The 18,037-nt window shown below is 31.4% G+C and overlaps 3 protein-coding genes across 3 annotated transcripts; all 3 read right to left on the bottom strand.

Annotated features, from left to right (window-relative positions):
• Positions 1–1,143: 1,143 nt before the first annotated feature.
• On the bottom strand, positions 1,144–1,889 carry LOC117911852 (40S ribosomal protein S16). Its single transcript, XM_034826274.1, has one exon. It carries the CDS (start codon positions 1,836–1,838, stop codon positions 1,404–1,406), a length of 435 nt encoding a protein of 144 aa, XP_034682165.1. The 5' UTR covers positions 1,839–1,889; the 3' UTR covers positions 1,144–1,403.
• Positions 1,890–9,484: 7,595 nt separating this feature from the next.
• Positions 9,485–10,845, bottom strand: LOC117909966 (caffeoyl-CoA O-methyltransferase). Its single transcript, XM_034824014.1, has 5 exons — positions 10,688–10,845; positions 10,517–10,596; positions 10,276–10,420; positions 10,052–10,183; positions 9,485–9,956 (listed from the first exon to the last, which is right to left on the bottom strand). The coding sequence occupies exons 1-5, from the start codon at positions 10,763–10,765 to the stop codon at positions 9,663–9,665; spliced, it is 729 nt and encodes a 242-aa protein (XP_034679905.1). The 5' UTR covers positions 10,766–10,845; the 3' UTR covers positions 9,485–9,662.
• Positions 10,846–14,898: 4,053 nt separating this feature from the next.
• On the bottom strand, positions 14,899–16,263 carry LOC117911639 (protein ALP1-like). The gene has a single exon (XM_034826042.1). The coding sequence runs from the start codon at positions 16,261–16,263 to the stop codon at positions 14,899–14,901; it is 1,365 nt and encodes a 454-aa protein (XP_034681933.1).
• Positions 16,264–18,037: the final 1,774 nt, after the last annotated feature.

The raw sequence follows: 18,037 nt of genomic DNA, 5'->3' as shown, positions 1-18,037 counted from the left end.
CAAATTACAGCAAACCTTGTGAGGGGGAAGAGTAAGCTCGCAAGAAGACAACCAGGAACCTCATCACACACATTAAGTACTCCAATAAAACCTACAACACAGTAAAAGGCTTCCGAATCAAGGCTTCCTTCAAAATACTGCTAAAAAGGACACCATAAGCCAGGGTGGGAACCATTAATTTTTCTTAAGTCACTGACATTCCAACAAGTGATGATGGAAATAACAGATGTCCATTAAAAAATTATCTTACTGGACAAAGCTCCTATAGCTACTGGTAATGTTTTAGAAATGAAGCTGAAGGGGCATAGATAATCCTTCCCAGATTTCTTTACATACAAAGCGTGTACTCTCTTTCTTTGAATACTGATCTTATTTACCTATCAAAAAGATAGATAATCCTTCACAGATAAGGACCCTGTTGCCATTCGAACAGGTTGAGAATGATCAAAAACTTAAAATCAGAAGTAGGAATCAGTGTTCTACTAGACTTGCACACTTCCTAGATTGCTATGCTCATAGCAAAGCACACACTGCTCCTGAATTGGAAATTAACAATACTAAGACCAAATCAAAACCCAAATCCAGAGCTCAAGAATGCCATTACCTGTAGGTTCTAGATTTCACAGCACAAATGAGTCTAGATTTCTAGATTCTCAGTTTAATCAACAAAATCAACTCACTAAAAGAAACCTCACAATTGCAGCAATGAAAACAAAAGCCCCTCAAAGGATAACTCTCAGATAAAAATTTAGTCCACACAAACAATCCCACGTCTCAAGCTTCAGACAATTAGCACAATGGTGATATTCATATTTACCATGACAACATCGCAAATGTAACCATTTGCATCATTTATACAAGTGTTTCCAAACAGCTACAAATAACATCCTAACTCTATATTAAATTATGAACCAGCAGGAACCAACAAAATGGAGATGACATACATATAGAACCAGTTCCTTCATGAATACATAAAGCAGCTACTTCTAATGTTCAGCTCTAACTTAAGATTTTGAAGCAACAGAAATAACCTATATATCATACTCCAAAAGGAGGGCCTCCACCAAAATTCCACAACATGAACCATTTACGAAACCCACTAAGAAAAATGTACTGCAATCAATCACAATACACCCTTATTTATAACTACGACAAATTTTAAGCATTTAGGAATTAGCATAAAGAAGAACCTCAAAACTCCACAGAGTTCGACACCCATGTATAAGCACGATTCAGCATAAAAATCTGACATGTAAAACATTAAATCCAAACTTCGAAATATCTAGGAACTCGAGTAATTATAAAGTATCCAAAAAACCCTAAAACGACAACGTTCTTCAGGATCAGAAAGATAAATTCGATACACAACAAAAAACGAAGCGCAAAACCTCTTGGGTTTCGTCCTAACGATACGATTTCTGGAACCTTGCACGAGCACCACGACCACCGAACTTCTTTGGCTCGCAGCGCCTAGGATCAGCGACAAGCAGGGTACGATCGTAGCGAACGAGGATGTCCTTGATCTCCTTCTTGGACTGCTCATCGACGTACTTCTGATAGAAGGCAACGAGGGCTTTGGCAATGCTTTGGCGGATTGCGTAAATCTGGGAGGTGTGACCACCACCTTTCACGCGGATGCGCATGTCAACGCCGGCGAAACGGTGGCGACCGAGAAGGAGGATGGGCTCCACCGCCTTGTAGCGGAGGATCTCGGGCTCCACCAGCTCGATTGGGCAGCCGTTGATCTTGATGAGGCCTCGGCCGCGCTTGCAGTAGGTGACGGCCACGGCGGTCTTCTTCCGCCCAAAGCACTGGACTGATTCCACAGGAGATGCCATTGTCGCAAGCAAGTCCTAACCCTAACCCTAACCCTAGAGATTTTGGAGTGAAGAGAGGGATGGGACTATTTATCGGGCGTGTTAGGGTTTTGGAGCGCAGAGCAAATGGCCTTGATGGAAACCTTAACTACAACTCTGCCACTCAAGGAGGTTACGACTAAAATTTGTTTGGGCCTTTTGGGCCTGGAAAGCCGTCCGAACCTTGGACAGGCGATTATTTATTGGGTACAGGATCGCATCTTCCTCCACCTCTCCAGCTGGCCCAACCCAACCCGATTCCAAGCGCAGCGTTGGTAAGGCTTGGATAATCATTTTTATTTTCAACTCAAACTCCTGGGCTAGGCGCAACAATCTGAATCTTGAGAAAATTTTCTAATCATTTAAGCTAAAAACCATATTTGAACGAGAAATTTTTTAACAAAATGAGTTGATTTGTGTAATGCCCCAAACCCAATTTAAGGGTAAAATCATTATTTAAAAATTATTAATTAATTAAAGTAATTTAATAAGAGTAAAAAAATCTTTTTGTATTTAAAATTCCTAGATATAAATTAGATTTTTCATATCTTCTCTATTCAGAAAACATTTTTACACAGAGAGCATAGGGCTAAAGATTTGGAAGTTTAGGGTTTGAAGATCAATTTTTTAGTTAAGATTTTAACCCTTAAATTAATATTTTATATTCGTTAATTGGTTTTAAAAACTTTAGATATTCTTTGGAAGATCTCAATCTAGATTAGGGTAATGGGTTAGTTATGTATTGAATTTGAAAATTAATAAAAAAAAAAAGTAATAATAATAGTTTCCTGTATAGGTTTTAATTTAATTTAAGTATTTAAAGAAATAAACAATGAGGGTAAAATTAAGAAAGAAAACGAATTTTACAATAATTTGGAAACTAATTAAATTAATTTATTATTGTTTAGTAAGTTGAAAAATAATATTGGGTAGTAATAATATTAACATAAGAAATTAATTAGGATATCCATAATACTAAATAAAATATTTTTAGGATTTTCAAATTTATATATTTAGATAAATAATGTCACGCCCCAAAACCCACTCCAAGGGCATGACGGTCATTTCATACCTCAAGCCCAAATGCTCAAAATGGAAACGACACAAACATTCATATTGTAACTGAAAATTTACCAATTACCTAATTCCTATTCAGAGTAGTAGGGCAAAATTCTAAAATCTCCAAATACCAACTTTAAAAAAAAACTAACACATCGACCAAAGTGTTATTGTCCAAATAACTCCAAATTTAAATAATTTAAACGAGAATTAAATTTTAACATCTAAACAATGTTCAAAATAAATTTTGAATCAAAATCCCAACAAAGAAAAATTCCTCAGCCTAACCATCACTTTTCACCCGAATTGAGAGTACTTGAAAAAAATATCAACGATGGAGGATGAACTCAAAGCCCAATAAGCAATATCAATACAGTTTCATGGATCAAACATTTTTCAATCATACTTGCAAATAGGAGATATAACATATACTTATTTTCATAAAAATTTTTAAGTTCAAAATACTAATACATTCAAACTTTTCAACAAAACTTTCTCATATTCATTTCAAAACAATTTCTCATCAAAACCAAATTGAATGTATTCAAAATATTTTTACTCTAATTATCAAATAACAAATGATGTCCAATTAGGTGGGACTTCACAAATGAGTGGCTAGTTTCAAACTTGTTCTAATTAAGGTGAATAAAGCCAAATGTCAATAATTATAACTCGTTGACTAGGGTCATAAAGTCAACTATTATAACCCGTTGACTAGGGCCATAAGGTCAACTATTATAACCCGTTGACCAGGGCCATATAATATCAACTATTATAACATGTTGATTATAGTCAAATATGTCAACAATTATAACCCGTTGACTAAGGTCATATAATCCAGAGTCAAACACTTTATTTCATTAATTCAAACTTCAAAACAAAATATCATATCTCCAAAATTTTTTATTTTTCATAAACAAAGAAAATTCTTAAATATACTTTCCATACAAAACACATATTTGATCTATGCGAAAAGATAAAAATAATATTTTTACACATTTCAAAATATAATATAAAAAGGAAATTGTTTTCTTTTATAAAAATCTACATTAATTTCCCTTACTTCGAAGAAGCACTTAAAAACTTGAAGCATTTAGCTTGACGAATTTACTTCTCACATAACATAATATCATACATAATATTGATTATTGATTATTTATCTAAATATATAAATTTGACAATCTTAATAATATTTTATTTAGTTTCAGGGATCCTAATTAATTTATCATGTTAATATTATTACCATCCAATATTATTTTCAACTTCCTAAACAATAATTTATTTCTTTTTTTCTAACTTATCTAAATTAGATCTTAAAAACTATTATTACTATTACTATTACTATTATTATTATTATTATTATTATTAATATAATTATTATCATTATTCTTATTAATCCCAATGTCCATTCTTACTTAACAAAATACCCTGTACTTTTAACAACTCCAACAGTCCCACCAATTCTACTCATTATTATTATTTTAATTTATTCCACTACCACTTTTTGCCTCACATGATTACATATTAATTTTTTTTTCTTTCTTTAGTGCCTCAAATCCAAAATCTAGAAACATGCAATTCTTTTTTTATTATTTTCCAATCCCTTAAGCCACATATAATCATAGATTTATTTACTCATTGTTTAGATCTATTCATCTAAAAATAATAATTTCAAATTTCCCTATTTTCATCAATGAAAATACCTGTATTCATAATTTCAATCTTTTGATCTTAAAATAAATTAATTAAACTAACTCTAATCTAAATTAAAATTTTCTAAAGAATATCTAATGTGTTCAAAACTAACTAAAGAATATAATATATTAACTAGGGTTAAAATTTGAACTTTAAACTCTAGACCTCCAAACCTTTAGCCTTACGTTCTCCAATTTTCTAATTTTTGGTTAATAGAGTTTTATGAATAGAGAAGATAAGAGGAAAATCTAATTTATACCTAGAATTTTTAATTGTAAAAGGACTCTTTTACCTTTAATGAGTTTAATTAATTAATTTTTAATTTACTATTTTGACCCTAAATTTTATTTTGGGGTATTACAAATAACAATAATCAATATTGTGTATGATATTATGTTAGGTGAGGAGGAAATTTTTCAGAGTTAAATACTTCAAGTTTTTGAGTGTTTCTTCAAGGTAAGGGAAATTAATGCAGATTTTTATAAACTAAAATAATTTTATTTTATATTGTATTTTGAAATGTGTAAAAATATTATTTTCATCTTTTCGCATAGATCAAATATGTGTTTTGTATGAAAAATATATTTATGAATCTTTTTTGTTTATGAAAAATGAAAATTTTTGAAGATATGATATTTTGTTTTGTAAGTTTGAATTAATGAAATAAAGTGTTTGACACTGGTTCATATGACCCTAATCAACGTGTTATAATTGTTGACATTTGACTTTGTTCACCTTAACTAGAACAAATTTGAAATTAATCACTCGTTTGTGAAGTCCTACCTAATTGAGCATAATTTTTTATTTGATAATCAGAGTAAGATATTTTGAATGCATTTGATTTGGTTTTGATGATAAATTGTTTTGAAATGAATATGAGAAAATTTTGTTGAAAAGTTTGAATGTATTAGTATTTTGAACTCAAAAGTTTTTATGAAAATAAGTACATGTTATATCTCCTATTTGCAAGCATGATAAAGATGTTTGATCCATGAAATTGTATTGATGTTTCTTATTGAGTTTTAAGCTCATGCCCCTTCGTTGATAATTTTTCAAGTACTCTCAATCCAGGCAAGGAGTAATGGCTAGGCTGGAAAATTTTCTCTTTGTTAGGATTTTAGTTCAAACTTTATTTTGCACATTGTTTAGATGTTTAAATTATTTAAATTTGGAGTTATTTGGACAATAACATTCTGATTGATGTGTTAGTTTTTTTTTATAAAATTGATACTTGGAGATTTTAGAATTTTGTTCTATTACTCTGAATAGGGATTTGGTAATTGATAAAATTTCCAATTACAATATGAATGTTTGTGTCATTTCTACTTTGAGTCTTAGGCTTGAGGTCTGAAATGATCGTTATGCCCTTGGAGTGGGTTTTGAGGCGTGACAATTTGAGTCCGTTTAGTAGTGATTTTAAAAAGTATTTTTAACATTTCTGACATTTAAAATTTTTTAACTTTTAAGCATTAGAAATAGTAAAAACGCTTCATAAAATCACTACCAAACAAGCTTTTAAACCTCATTTGACAGTGATTCTAAGAAATGTTTTTAATCTTTTTAACATTTGAAAATTTTTATCATTCAAATATCGAAAATGTTATAAACGTTTCATAAAATTACTACTAAATGCATTATAATTGTGTTTAATTCCTATTCAAATTGCATTTAATGGAAGTATTTTCTTTAAAAGTGTTTTTTGAAAGAATCATAACGCATTATAATTGATTTTTCAACTTTTTAAATTTTTTTCTAAAATTTTCAAACATCTTATTTTTCTTCAAAAACATTTTTTAGGTTAGAAATTCAATTTAAATATAAAATAATTTGAATTTATAAAAAAAAAAATAATAAATTCAATTTATATAATATAAACAATTTAATTCAAGTTTTATTAAAAATAAAAATAATTTTATAATTAAAAATAAATTAAAAATTAAATAGTTTTTAATTAAATATCAAGAGTAATATTATAATAAAGTCATAAATTATATTTTTTTATGAATATTACAAAAATATGAATATTACTCATAAAATAATAATTGATTTATTGTATTAAAAATAAATAATAATAATTTAAAATTAATAATTGTTAACATTATTTTATTTTAAATGAATTTAAAAATAAGTAAAGCGTATTTTTTTAAGATATAAATTACATGTATATATTTAGTATCCGAGCATATTCTAAAAATAATATATATAATTAATTAATCAATTTATTTTTTAGTTGTAAAGTATTCTTAAAAATTATAACATTCATTAAAGATGTAAAGTATTAATTATGTTCACTTAATATATATATTTTTTATCAGGAATGATTGTATGTGTTGTGACACAATCCGCAAGGCATGCAATTACGAAACATTAGTTTCAGGCAATGACATAAACCCAATAGGACGAAATTGATAAACTAATTTTGAATAAGCTGAGTTGTAGTCACTAATAGACTTGAAATCTTGTAATCTTAAGACCATCTAATCATAGCATGTCTTTGGAAGGATTACGGTATTTTGGTGATCATATCATTCCTTTAGATTATTTTAAAGGATAAAAGGATTTTTGACCGTAAGGTTTTCACCTTTTAATCCTTCATCAATGTCATGACAAAGGAATATTAAAGTTCTAGCGCAATCCTGTAGGGATGCGTCATTTCCTTCTTTAATGGTATTTTCAAGATTCATTATATCTAAATGAATTTTAGCATACAAGATAAGTAGTCCTTGTCCAAAATATTGAGGACAACAAATTCAAGCTTTGTAAGGTTTAACATTATCTTAAAACTATATATAAAATAATATTAATTAGAAAAATAGTTTAACTTATTGGAATAAACTATAAATAAATTAATAAAATGTTTTCACAATATTTCAAGTAAATTATATCTAAAAATATAATAACCTTAAATTTATCAATTACAAATATGATAAAAATGTATAAACACGAAATAGGAATTAAAATCAAAGATATATATATATATATATATATATATATATATATCATAACTTCGGGTTATGATTATTTTGTCATAACAAAAATGTGTATAGTTTCATGCTATGAACTTTCATTATGTAAATTTATATATAGTTTCAGGTTATTAACTATTTATTTTTATAGCTTTTGATTATATAATATTATTTGGTATAACTTCCAATTATACCATATAATTAAAAATAAATAATTAGAGATCATATACATAACTTTTAGTATGTATTTGTAATTTTGTAGTTTACCTTATAACTCTGGTTATAAGGATTGCACATATTTTTCATGACTTCTAGTTATGAATTCACCCCATAATTTTGTAATTTACCTCATAACTTATAGTTATAAAAATTATACATATTTTTCATTACTTTTATGGTTTTTTACTAAAAATAAATCATATTCTATAAGTAATACGTGTACATATTTATGTATTCAAATAAAATAAGTAAAAAATCCAAAGGGTAACTTTATCACACATATAAACAAGATAAAAAATCATGATATATGTTTATAACATACTTTTTAGTGAGAAATAACAGAGAAAAGTCTTTTCTATTTCTTTTGCAAAAACTATTCGTATAGATAACATGTTGTAAAATAAAATGAGAGAAGAAAAGGAAAATAAGAAACATATAATAGAATGCATAGAGAGAATTGAATTTATTTTCATTACAATCTCTTCTTCTTTTATAAGGAGTCATAAAGAGATAAACATCATTACGAAAATAAGCTCCAACAATACTACAAATTCTTACATTTTATAACAAAATTGTATTTTTTATAAATATTATAAAAATATGAATATTACTCACAAAGAATAATTGATTTATTTTTTTTAAATACATAACAATAACTTAAAATTAATAATTGTTAATATTATTTTATTTTAAATGAGATTAAAAATAAGTAAAGTGTATTTTTTTAAGATATAAATTACATGCATATATTTAATATCGGAGAGAATATTCTAAATTTTTTATTTAATATATAATTAATTAATCAAAATTTTTAATTCAAATTATTTTTAAAAATTACAACATTCATTAAAGATTTAAAGTATTAATTATGTTCACTTAACTATTCTTTTAAAAAAATATTATTTTTTTATATTTTCCATTAGTTTTTAAAAACCGGTGAAATAACTTTTATTTGTCTCCCTACAAACGATTTTCTTTTGTTTTTGAAAAATGTCTCCATAAAACAATAATTGAACATACTATAAATTTTTTAAAATCTTTTTTTTTTTTTACTTTTAAAAATAAAACATTGTTTTTAAAACACAATGTGAAACAAACTTTTATTATTTAGTTAAAAAAATTCTCAAATACTCTTTTTTTAATCAAAATAAAAAATGATTTTTAATGTTGTTTGAATGTTTTTTTTTTTTAAATAAAAAAAATATTTTAAACTATATGAGTATTATCTAAAATCTTTTGAAAAATTAAAATTTAAAAGTATTCTAGACAAATCTCGTAATGTTTGGATGAAAGTCTTGTCGTTCTCGTTGGAGGGGTGTTGTCGTTTTTGGTGGGGGGTTGTCGTCATATTTGTTGCAGGTACTAGTCATAAACAACTTAACGACTGTGTTGTTGGAAATGGACTCCCTGTTCAATTAACCCACCTGCCCATTTCCCTTTCTGTATGTCTGTTTGGATGCCATGAAAAGTTTCAGAATAAGATTTGAAGATTCTCCAAACATGTAAACATGGACAAGAAATCCCATGTATCATCAAAGATAATTTTAAATTTATTATTATTTAAGATATTTTAATTTTAAAAATCTCCTTTTGCACGAAAATCAACATATGCCTGTGAATGAAAACATTGAAAAGCTAAATAATATTAACATTTTTAATTTTCTTAAATTAACGAAATTAAAGATGGGATTTTTTTTTTAATTATTATTATTATTATTATCAAAAATCATCCATTTCGTTGAAATACAAATCCAAAGTTAAAGTCGCAAAAGAGGAAAATTAAAGAAAGCAAATAGTCGTATCAATTTTCCATTGAGTTTCTGAGTCGCCGATCAAGAGCCACCGTCGGTGGGGTTGACGAGGAGATTCAGCTTAGCCGACGGCAAAGGGTGATCCCGTCACCAACCGGAAGCATACAGATCTCGATTCTTGGGTCAGCAGCAAGAGCCTTGTTCAGCTCCAACACGAAATCTCTGTAGTACCTCACGTACTTCCGCAGAGGAGCATCGGGTGGCGCCACCACCGACCCGTTCCAGAGGGTGTTGTCGTAGCCGATGATTCCCCCCACCTTCACCAAATCGATCAATCTCTTGTGGTAGTTCAGATAATTGTCCTTGTCTGCGTCCACGAATATGAAGTCGAACGACCCGTGATACTTCCCCTGTTTTTCATCACAGAAACAAAGTCAATTAGCTTGTTTCAATCATGTTTGGATTTAAATAGAATGTTTGAATGATGGGTTTTTGTGAAGTTTACATCTTCGATCATCTGATCAAGAACAGGCAAAGCAGGGCCTTCTTTGAAGTCAATCTTGTGGGCAACCCCTGCCTTTTGAATTACTGGCAGACCCAGCTCGTAATTTTCTTTGTTGATGTCCATAGCCAGGATCTGCAACAATCAAGAACCAATTTTTTTCAGCCATAACATTTTTTTATACGTGCTTGGATGATTACTGTGTTGATCTATGACCATTTTCCGACCTTTCCGTCATCGGGGAGAGCAAGGGCTGTGGCCAGAAGAGAGTAGCCAGTGTAGACGCCTATCTCCATGGTGTTCTTGGCATTGATGAGCTTGAGAAGCATGTTCAAGAACTGCCCTTCATCAGCAGACGTAGTCATGATGTTCCTGTTTCGTTTTCAAACCAACACTAACGTTACAAACAAGCATCAAATAGACAACGGGTATTCAAAGATTTGAGAATCCGAATCAAGAAAAGCTCACCATGGATGCTGGGCAGTCAACTCTCTGAGCTCCTTCATGGATTCGGGCTCTCTTGGGTACACACTGGTTTCAAGTATATACTGCAACAACAAGAAGAAAAATCAGAGAACGAGAAAATACAGATTAAAAGGACGAAGACTGATGAAGCCTCGAGGGGAATGAAGAGCTTACCTGATAAAGAGCATCACTCTGCAAAAGGCTCTTGTGGCCAACCTCCTGGTGCCTCCCAGCTTCTTGGTTCGTGGCCATTTCTAGAGATCTTCTGTTCCTTTCCTTCTAGTATTCGCCGGAAACTTTGTCGCCGATTAACCGTGAACCTGAGTCTAGGAGGAGGAAATGGCAGTGTTTATAATGGGGCTAGGTCCGGTTCGAACCGGTGGAATTACGCTTATGGAGTGGTTGGACGGCCCACTACCCGGTCGGGGGTTGGTGGATTGCTACTGTGTCTCCTCGTCCAACCCACAATTAAAGTATGCGCCTATGCAGATCTATTGGTTACTATTCGGTGGTGATGACGTCACGAGCTGTCATCCGACCAATGATATTGATCCAAGGGCTAGATGGGTCGAAAGTATTTTTCCGTGAGGCGTACAGTATGATTGTCACTCATGCGTGGATCCGAGCGGATTTACGTGGTGGGACCCACTAGTTGGGAATATTCCACGTGGCAAAAGTTATTGGTGAGAGTTTGGTGAGTGGAGTTTGGCGCACCATTGCTGGTAGAGAGTCGGTAGCCACGACGTTATGATTATGAAATTTGGGTTAACAAAACATCCAATCGCCAACCTTGTGTTTTTCCTTATCCTTAGTTGCTTCATGTTTCTCTCAATTAATCCTTGTCTCATCGTTTTGTTTTGGGGTGCCCCAAAGTTAACAACAAAACTTAAATTCTTTTCCAAAATTCTCTTATATATTTATAAATTTTTTAATTTTAAAAATATTTATATATTATATGGATACATTTAAAAAGCTATTACATGATGTGAAACTTCTTCCATTTAAAATCAAATAATCTTTCACATTTTGATAAATTAACTTAATAACTTAATATAATTTAATATTTTAATTTTAAGTTATCAAACATATTTGATAAAATAATTTAATATAATAACTTAAAATTTAAAAATAATTTCAAATATTAAATTAAAATAATTAACTTATTTTGAATTTATTTTTGCTTTATTTGCTCGCAGTTATTTACTTCAATTACATCAATGATTTTATGTCTATTAACTCATTTTTTATTATTATTTTATTAATTTTAATTTCTTTGGTTAATAAGTAAATTTATTGTTTAAGATGAATGAAATCACATATTAGTTAAAATCAATAAAGGTTAAAATTAGTTATGATAATATCAATTAACAAATAATTTTAATATTTAAAATAAAAATCAAGTAATAAATTTATTGAGTCAACAACTTAAAAATAATTTAAAATCAACTTAACTCATTAAATAATAATTATTAAATTTTAGCAAATAAAAATCTAATTTAATGTCATCAATAAATTATAGGATACCCTAGTACCTTTACGCGTACACAACATATGATATAGACATGTATTGATCAACTTCTAAGTCAAAAAGTCAAAAAAGTTCAACTTGTAAGCTTGTGTGACTAATTTTGTATTTTTTTTTTTTATAGAAACTCTATTTTGATTCGTATAAAAAGCAATTTTATATTTAATAAAACTTTTATTATATTAATATTATCTTTTACTATTTATAATTTTCATAGACAAGTAGTGTGTGTTTGGTGAGAAGTGGCTCACTGGTGGTCAAAGCTTAGGAAAAAAAGCACCAATCCTGTTGAGGAGAGATGACGGCTCCTCCTCAGTCCTCCCCACATGCTTTTAGGGTTTGGCTCCTTGGGAAAGGTCTAGCAATTCCTATTCCTCCTCAGTCCTCCCCCACATGCTTTTAGGGTTTGGCTCCTTGGGAAAGGTCTAGCAATTCCTATTCCCACTATTCAGACTTTTCTTTAAGTAATTCCTAAAGGCTCGATTCTCCATTTGTCTTTTACCCAACTGTACTCATTATCTACTTCATCCAGTCATCCTAAACTTGCACAAATCTTCTCCTGCCATATTTTCTGGTCTTTGATGGATACTTCATCCTAACTCTTGACTCTTCTCATCATTCATGCTCATTTTTTGAGGTTCATCATTCCATTCCACAACCCGGTCCCCATTTGTGAGGTTCTTCAAGGCAACGAGTCATATCACCTTTTTCTTTGCTGCCCTGCACCTTCAACCCCAACTAGACCCTACTGGTTTTCTCACAATCAGGCTTACTTCTCCCTTAAATGCCTATCATCACCTTCACCCACAAATCCTACATTTCTTATAGTGAATATTTGTTTCAAAATCCAAGAACCTTGGAAATTCAGTCAGCACCAGAAAAGTGAATTGCAGTACCTAATTGTTCAAAACCGACATCTTCTTGAATGGCAGTTCAGCAAACAAAATTCATCTGGTAGCTAAAGCATCCCATCTATGATATAGATTTACGCTAAGTTGTTCGTTTGACTGTGTTCTTAGCTGTGGTATCATACAACATGATCCTGAACTTTTCTTTAATCATTATCCATAAGTATATCATTCATACAGGGCAAGCAATAGATCCAGAATCGGCTGAAATAAGTACACAAATAGCTAGCACAATCTGCTATGAACCAGCTTCAAAAAAGTTTCAAAAACCGAGCATGCCAGATATTGATCATTAAATAATGCAAAGATACATGGAATAGGAGGAGTGCAGCATATTCATATGGGATAAATGGTAAGTATTAGGGCTTGAGTTGAGGTTTGGAATTGATATCCCCACAAGAAAAAGTGCCTTCTACAGTAAATAAATTTGACAGAGAAAAAACTCTGCAAATTTAAAGGACATTTTGCTTTCATTTGATGGTATCAAACTTGTATATGAAAAGAAAAAGGTTTCGAGTGGCCACCGATCTTTGATCAGCAACTGACTGGGATCTTGAAATCAGTTTCCCATATGATGTGTTTGGATGTTAGCTATGAAGTGGCATCTAGCAAGCGCTGACTACTTAACCAGATGTTCAAATGGTCCATTTCAGAGATTGCAGAAGAAGTATTTCCTAGACACATCCCCACTCACTATGTTTTCACTTTGATGATTTTCTCTAGAACCCTACAAATAGGACATTTATCCTGCAAAAATACCTTCATTTTTCTTTGTTTCTTTCAGCCAAAACCCAGAAGTGTAAGAGGAAAAATTATCCTATTAATTCATAAGAAAGGTTAAACAGTCCCGAAGAAAGAGGATTAGTGTACTATGGAACAAAGTAAGATGAGAGTCAAGAGACTCCAATATATAGAAGCATAGGCCAGTGGAGAATTCCTCTGTGATCATGGGCCAAACAAGCACAAGCCTCCTTCCTCACCCCATACCCACTAAAGGAAAAACAAAAATTCCAGTATCCATTAGAAAGTCATTTGTCCAATTTTCCATGGCCGGGTATCCAAGCTGAGGCAATCTACATAAAGCGAAACCATAAACAACAAGCAAAAACCGAATCTCAAGTACTCAGAGATTGATATGGGGGCAGAGTATCATATTTGCAATTAAATCATGAAAGCATCATGGATGTTGCAACAGCATAAGCACATATCATCTCAAAATGATCAACCAAACTTAATGTGTAAGACTTTATTAAGAACCACAAATAACTAAGGTTCTATTTTTCCTTTCCTTTTTTTTTTTTTTTTTCTGAATCATCTAACCTTTAAGATATCCCCATTGTGCCATTTAACCAAATAACAAGAAGAATGCAAAATGTTGTCACTTTGAGGATCCCAGAATCAATAATCTGCATAAAGGAATCGATTTGAGAGGCTAACAACATTTATCAATCTCATGCCTAGACTAAAAGCATTGAAATACTATGAATCATCATGTAATTAACATGTTCAGTGCCTTAACATCGAAAACAATCCTGTGCTCTTGTTTCCCTCTTGCATTGCATCTATCAGCAAATGCAGAGTCTGTCGTTACAAAGCTAAACAAAATATTTAGTTCTAAAGAGAAAAATCAAAGAGAACAAGGCCTCACATTATTTCTTTTTCTTAAAAGATAAAAAGAACCCTAACAATGCCCAACAAAGAGTATATATACATTCTTGACAGGACATAACCCTACTGTCACCATTTGCTAAAAGGAAGAGATACTCAATTGAGTATTTCTTCAAAAATAAATCAGGAAACATTAGAAGGAAAAGGAATCCTTATAGTAAAATAAGGCAAAATGCCAGAGGAATCTATAGTCTCAAAGAATATGATGATTATTATTGAAAGAATCCCCAATTACCTACTCAAAATTGTGGAACAAATCTACCTCAGCTGCCTTGTTTTCAAAATCATCCGGGCTCTGCTTTCACAGAACCACCAGGGTCCATAGAGTGGCTGGAAGAATGAAACTTTCTCGCTCTGGTAGCTAAAGCACTTCTAATAACAGAAGCATTCCTCTCAATTGGGCTCTCCTCCAAGCTGGCATTCCTACAATACTGAGGGCTCTGACTGTAATCCCCCAACCCGTCCGACAATGCCGAATAGTCTTCCCTCATAAGCAAAACGTTATGAAGTATTGCACACGACCCAATATAGGCAACAGCCATCTTGAACTCCCCCTCTATAGTTTGGCGCAGGACACCCCAGTCCTTCAAACTAGCGATTGCTCTGAGGGCTGAAATATGCATCAAATGGTGTGCTGAATTGAAATTCTCCTCATATGAACCAGGAGCTGGATCAACGAAAGGTACCATCAACCAGGGAAGCAAAGGGTATCCTCCATCGCCGATCAAGTACTGATTTATACCAACCCCATTCATATAAACTGGGGGAGCATTCAATAAACTTCCTCCTTCAATGTCTTTGTACAGAGTTGAGGATTTAAGGACCCGAGAATCGCCCTTATCACCACGAAACCCAGCAACAATGCTTAGGATTCGGGATGATGAATCAACCACAATTTGGGCAGCAATGCTCTCCTCACGAACCTCCTCTTTGGGAGATAGCTTAAACCCATTATTTCTCACAATCTTGAACCGAGTACAATCAATTACGCCACAACAATTGGGCAATCCGGTGAGAGCTTCGAAGCTCGTGGACAAGGAATCGAGATCAATTGGGCTAGGAAAAGCGATCCAGAATCTGAAATTGGTGCAGAGAACGCGGCACAACTGTTTGACACAGAACCGGGTTATGGACTCGGAAACCCCGAATCGGCGAGCGATTTCGGGGTAATCGGAGCCGGTGGCCAACCGGAAAAGCCCAATTCCGAGTCGAATTTCGGGGGCGAGATTGAGGGGAGAGCCAATTGGGTCGCGACAATCGAGCAATGGCTCGAGCAGGCCAGACAGCCACTCAAAAGTGGAGGAGGTCATTCTGAAACAACCCTTGAACGAGTCAGGGTTCTGAGTCAAACCCAGTTCGAATCGGGCGAGTTCTGAGCCGGGTTCATCCTCTTCGTCCTCGTTGTCGAGGTCTGGCTGGTGGGTCCTCTTGCGTTTCCTGGAAATGGAGAGGAGAGACAGAGAGGTAACAAGCTCCGCGGAAGAGAGGAAATGGTGAATCAGAGGGAAAATGGTTTCATAGAAATTGGAACCGGAATTAGAATTGGAAGTGATGGTGAGGGGGTTAGAGGAAGGGAAGAGGAGGAGGAGGAGAAGGAGGAGTTCTGAAATTAGAGACGACAGCAGAGCTGCCAAAGCCCGAGAATTCATTTTTCCTGGTTTTTCTCGGGAATTGGATGTTTGATTTTCTCAGGAATCAAGTGTGCGTGGATGGGGGAGAATCTGGCAGGGCCAAATACATATGCACACATGCCCAATGAAGTCTATGGAAGTTTCTTTAAGCGCACGTGACTCAGTTACATGTTCAGAAAAAAATCGACCGTACATGTGTCAGACTTTACGGTGATCCGAATTTGGACCCACAGTAGTCAACCCTACCCAGTTGTGCGTATTGAATTTTTGATGTGAAAGTTAATCCAATGTTATAAGTTACAACCTCTTACCAAACCTGTCCTTAAATTTAATTTCATATCAAACTACAAATCCCACTCCTATTTAATTAAATCTAAAATATTAAATAAATAAATAAATAAAATTCCCATACAAACACATAAAATAAAGTAGGTAAAAATGGATTTAGATCCAAATAAACAGATCATTACTAAATTATAGAGAAATTTATTTTTTTTTTTTAACCAAATTATATAATATGATTAGATACCATTTTTTTTATTTGATACTTTTTTTTTTTTTTTTTGTATTTTAACTTAAAATCACTTATGGGTATCATAGAAAAAAAAATCCTAGTTTTAAATATAGTTTTAGGGGGTATTTGGTAAAACTTAATACTTATTATTTAATTATTTTAAGTTGACTTTAGATTAAATTATACTTAACTTGTTGACTATAACTTATTAGTTGATTCTTATTTTAAGTATTCAAATTGTTTGATAAAATTAACTTAAAATTTATTCTTAATAATCAAAATGACATATTTATCCTCATAAATTATAATTAGAGTAAATGAAGTCAGTAACAATAAATATCATTAAGTAGTAAAAGAGATTGTGGAGGTAACTAAGATAAATGAGGATAAAAATGTAAAATAAAGATGTGAATTTAAGAAAAAGTTAATTATTTTTACTTACTACTTAAAAGTTGTTTTTTATTTTAAATTATACCATTAAGTTATTAAGTTAGTTTACTAAACACCTGCTTAGAGAAGAAATTATCTTAATAACTTTCTCCATTTTGACATTGCCTTTAAAAAGAGGCAAAAAAAAATATTATAAGTTTATCTTAAATATATAAATGTGTATTAAAGTTATAAAGATCGATTCAGAACAAACAATATTTACACGATTAAAATTGCTAAACATTAATTGGTTAAAATATGACCAAATTAATTAACCTTCCTTCTAGGCTTAACATCATCATGTCATAGTTGTAGCTAAAGACATATTTTAAACTTCAAAACAATTGCAAATAAGTATCTTCTAAATATAATATCAGATTTCTTTAATCACCATTTTTAGCTTTTCTCTTTCTTTTTCTCTTTGGTGCATATTTGTTTCAGTTGTCTTTGGTTTAATGGAATAAATGATATTGCATTTGAATTATAATTTAAAAATAAAATTTTGAATCAAAAATTAATTTTTGTATAAACTTAAATTTTCTTATAATAATATTGATGATTGATCTTTATTTCCCATCCTATTCCGTTTTTAGTCCTATTTTATTTTTATTATCATCATGCCAAATGAACTTTTTGGTAGATTTTTAAGAGACACATGTGGATATCTTTTTTCCTCATTTTAAAATATTTTATTAAGGAAAATAATCTTTCTACTTATTAGATAAGAGACGTTTATTTGTTGGATATTAACATAAAAAAAAGTACGATAAGGAGGTCATATTTACATGGGAGGTGATTTTAAGGTCTTATATTATTTACGAGAGAATTTAATGATATTATATATAGAAG

Source organism: Vitis riparia, chromosome 3, assembly GCF_004353265.1.
Source record: "Vitis riparia cultivar Riparia Gloire de Montpellier isolate 1030 chromosome 3, EGFV_Vit.rip_1.0, whole genome shotgun sequence".
In the NCBI taxonomy this organism is placed as follows: Eukaryota; Viridiplantae; Streptophyta; class Magnoliopsida; order Vitales; family Vitaceae; genus Vitis; species Vitis riparia.
This window is presented reverse-complemented; position numbering and strand designations above follow the sequence as displayed.

What these genes read in the sequence shown, in the direction of transcription:
- LOC117911852 (XM_034826274.1), bottom strand. Translation starts at nt 1,838, where the DNA reads ATGGCATCTCCTGTGGAATCAGTCCAGTGCTTTGGGCGGAAGAAGACC.
- LOC117909966 (XM_034824014.1), bottom strand. Translation starts at nt 10,765, where the DNA reads ATGGCCACGAACCAAGAAGCTGGGAGGCACCAGGAGGTTGGCCACAAG. An exon ending in AGAGTGATGCTCTTTATCAG is followed by an intron (nt 10,597 to 10,687) that starts GTAAGCTCTTCA and finishes TTGTTGTTGCAG; the next exon opens with TATATACTTGAAACCAGTGT. An exon ending in TTGACTGCCCAGCATCCATG is followed by an intron (nt 10,421 to 10,516) that starts GTGAGCTTTTCT and finishes AAAACGAAACAG; the next exon opens with GAACATCATGACTACGTCTG.
- LOC117911639 (XM_034826042.1), bottom strand. Translation starts at nt 16,263, where the DNA reads ATGAATTCTCGGGCTTTGGCAGCTCTGCTGTCGTCTCTAATTTCAGAA.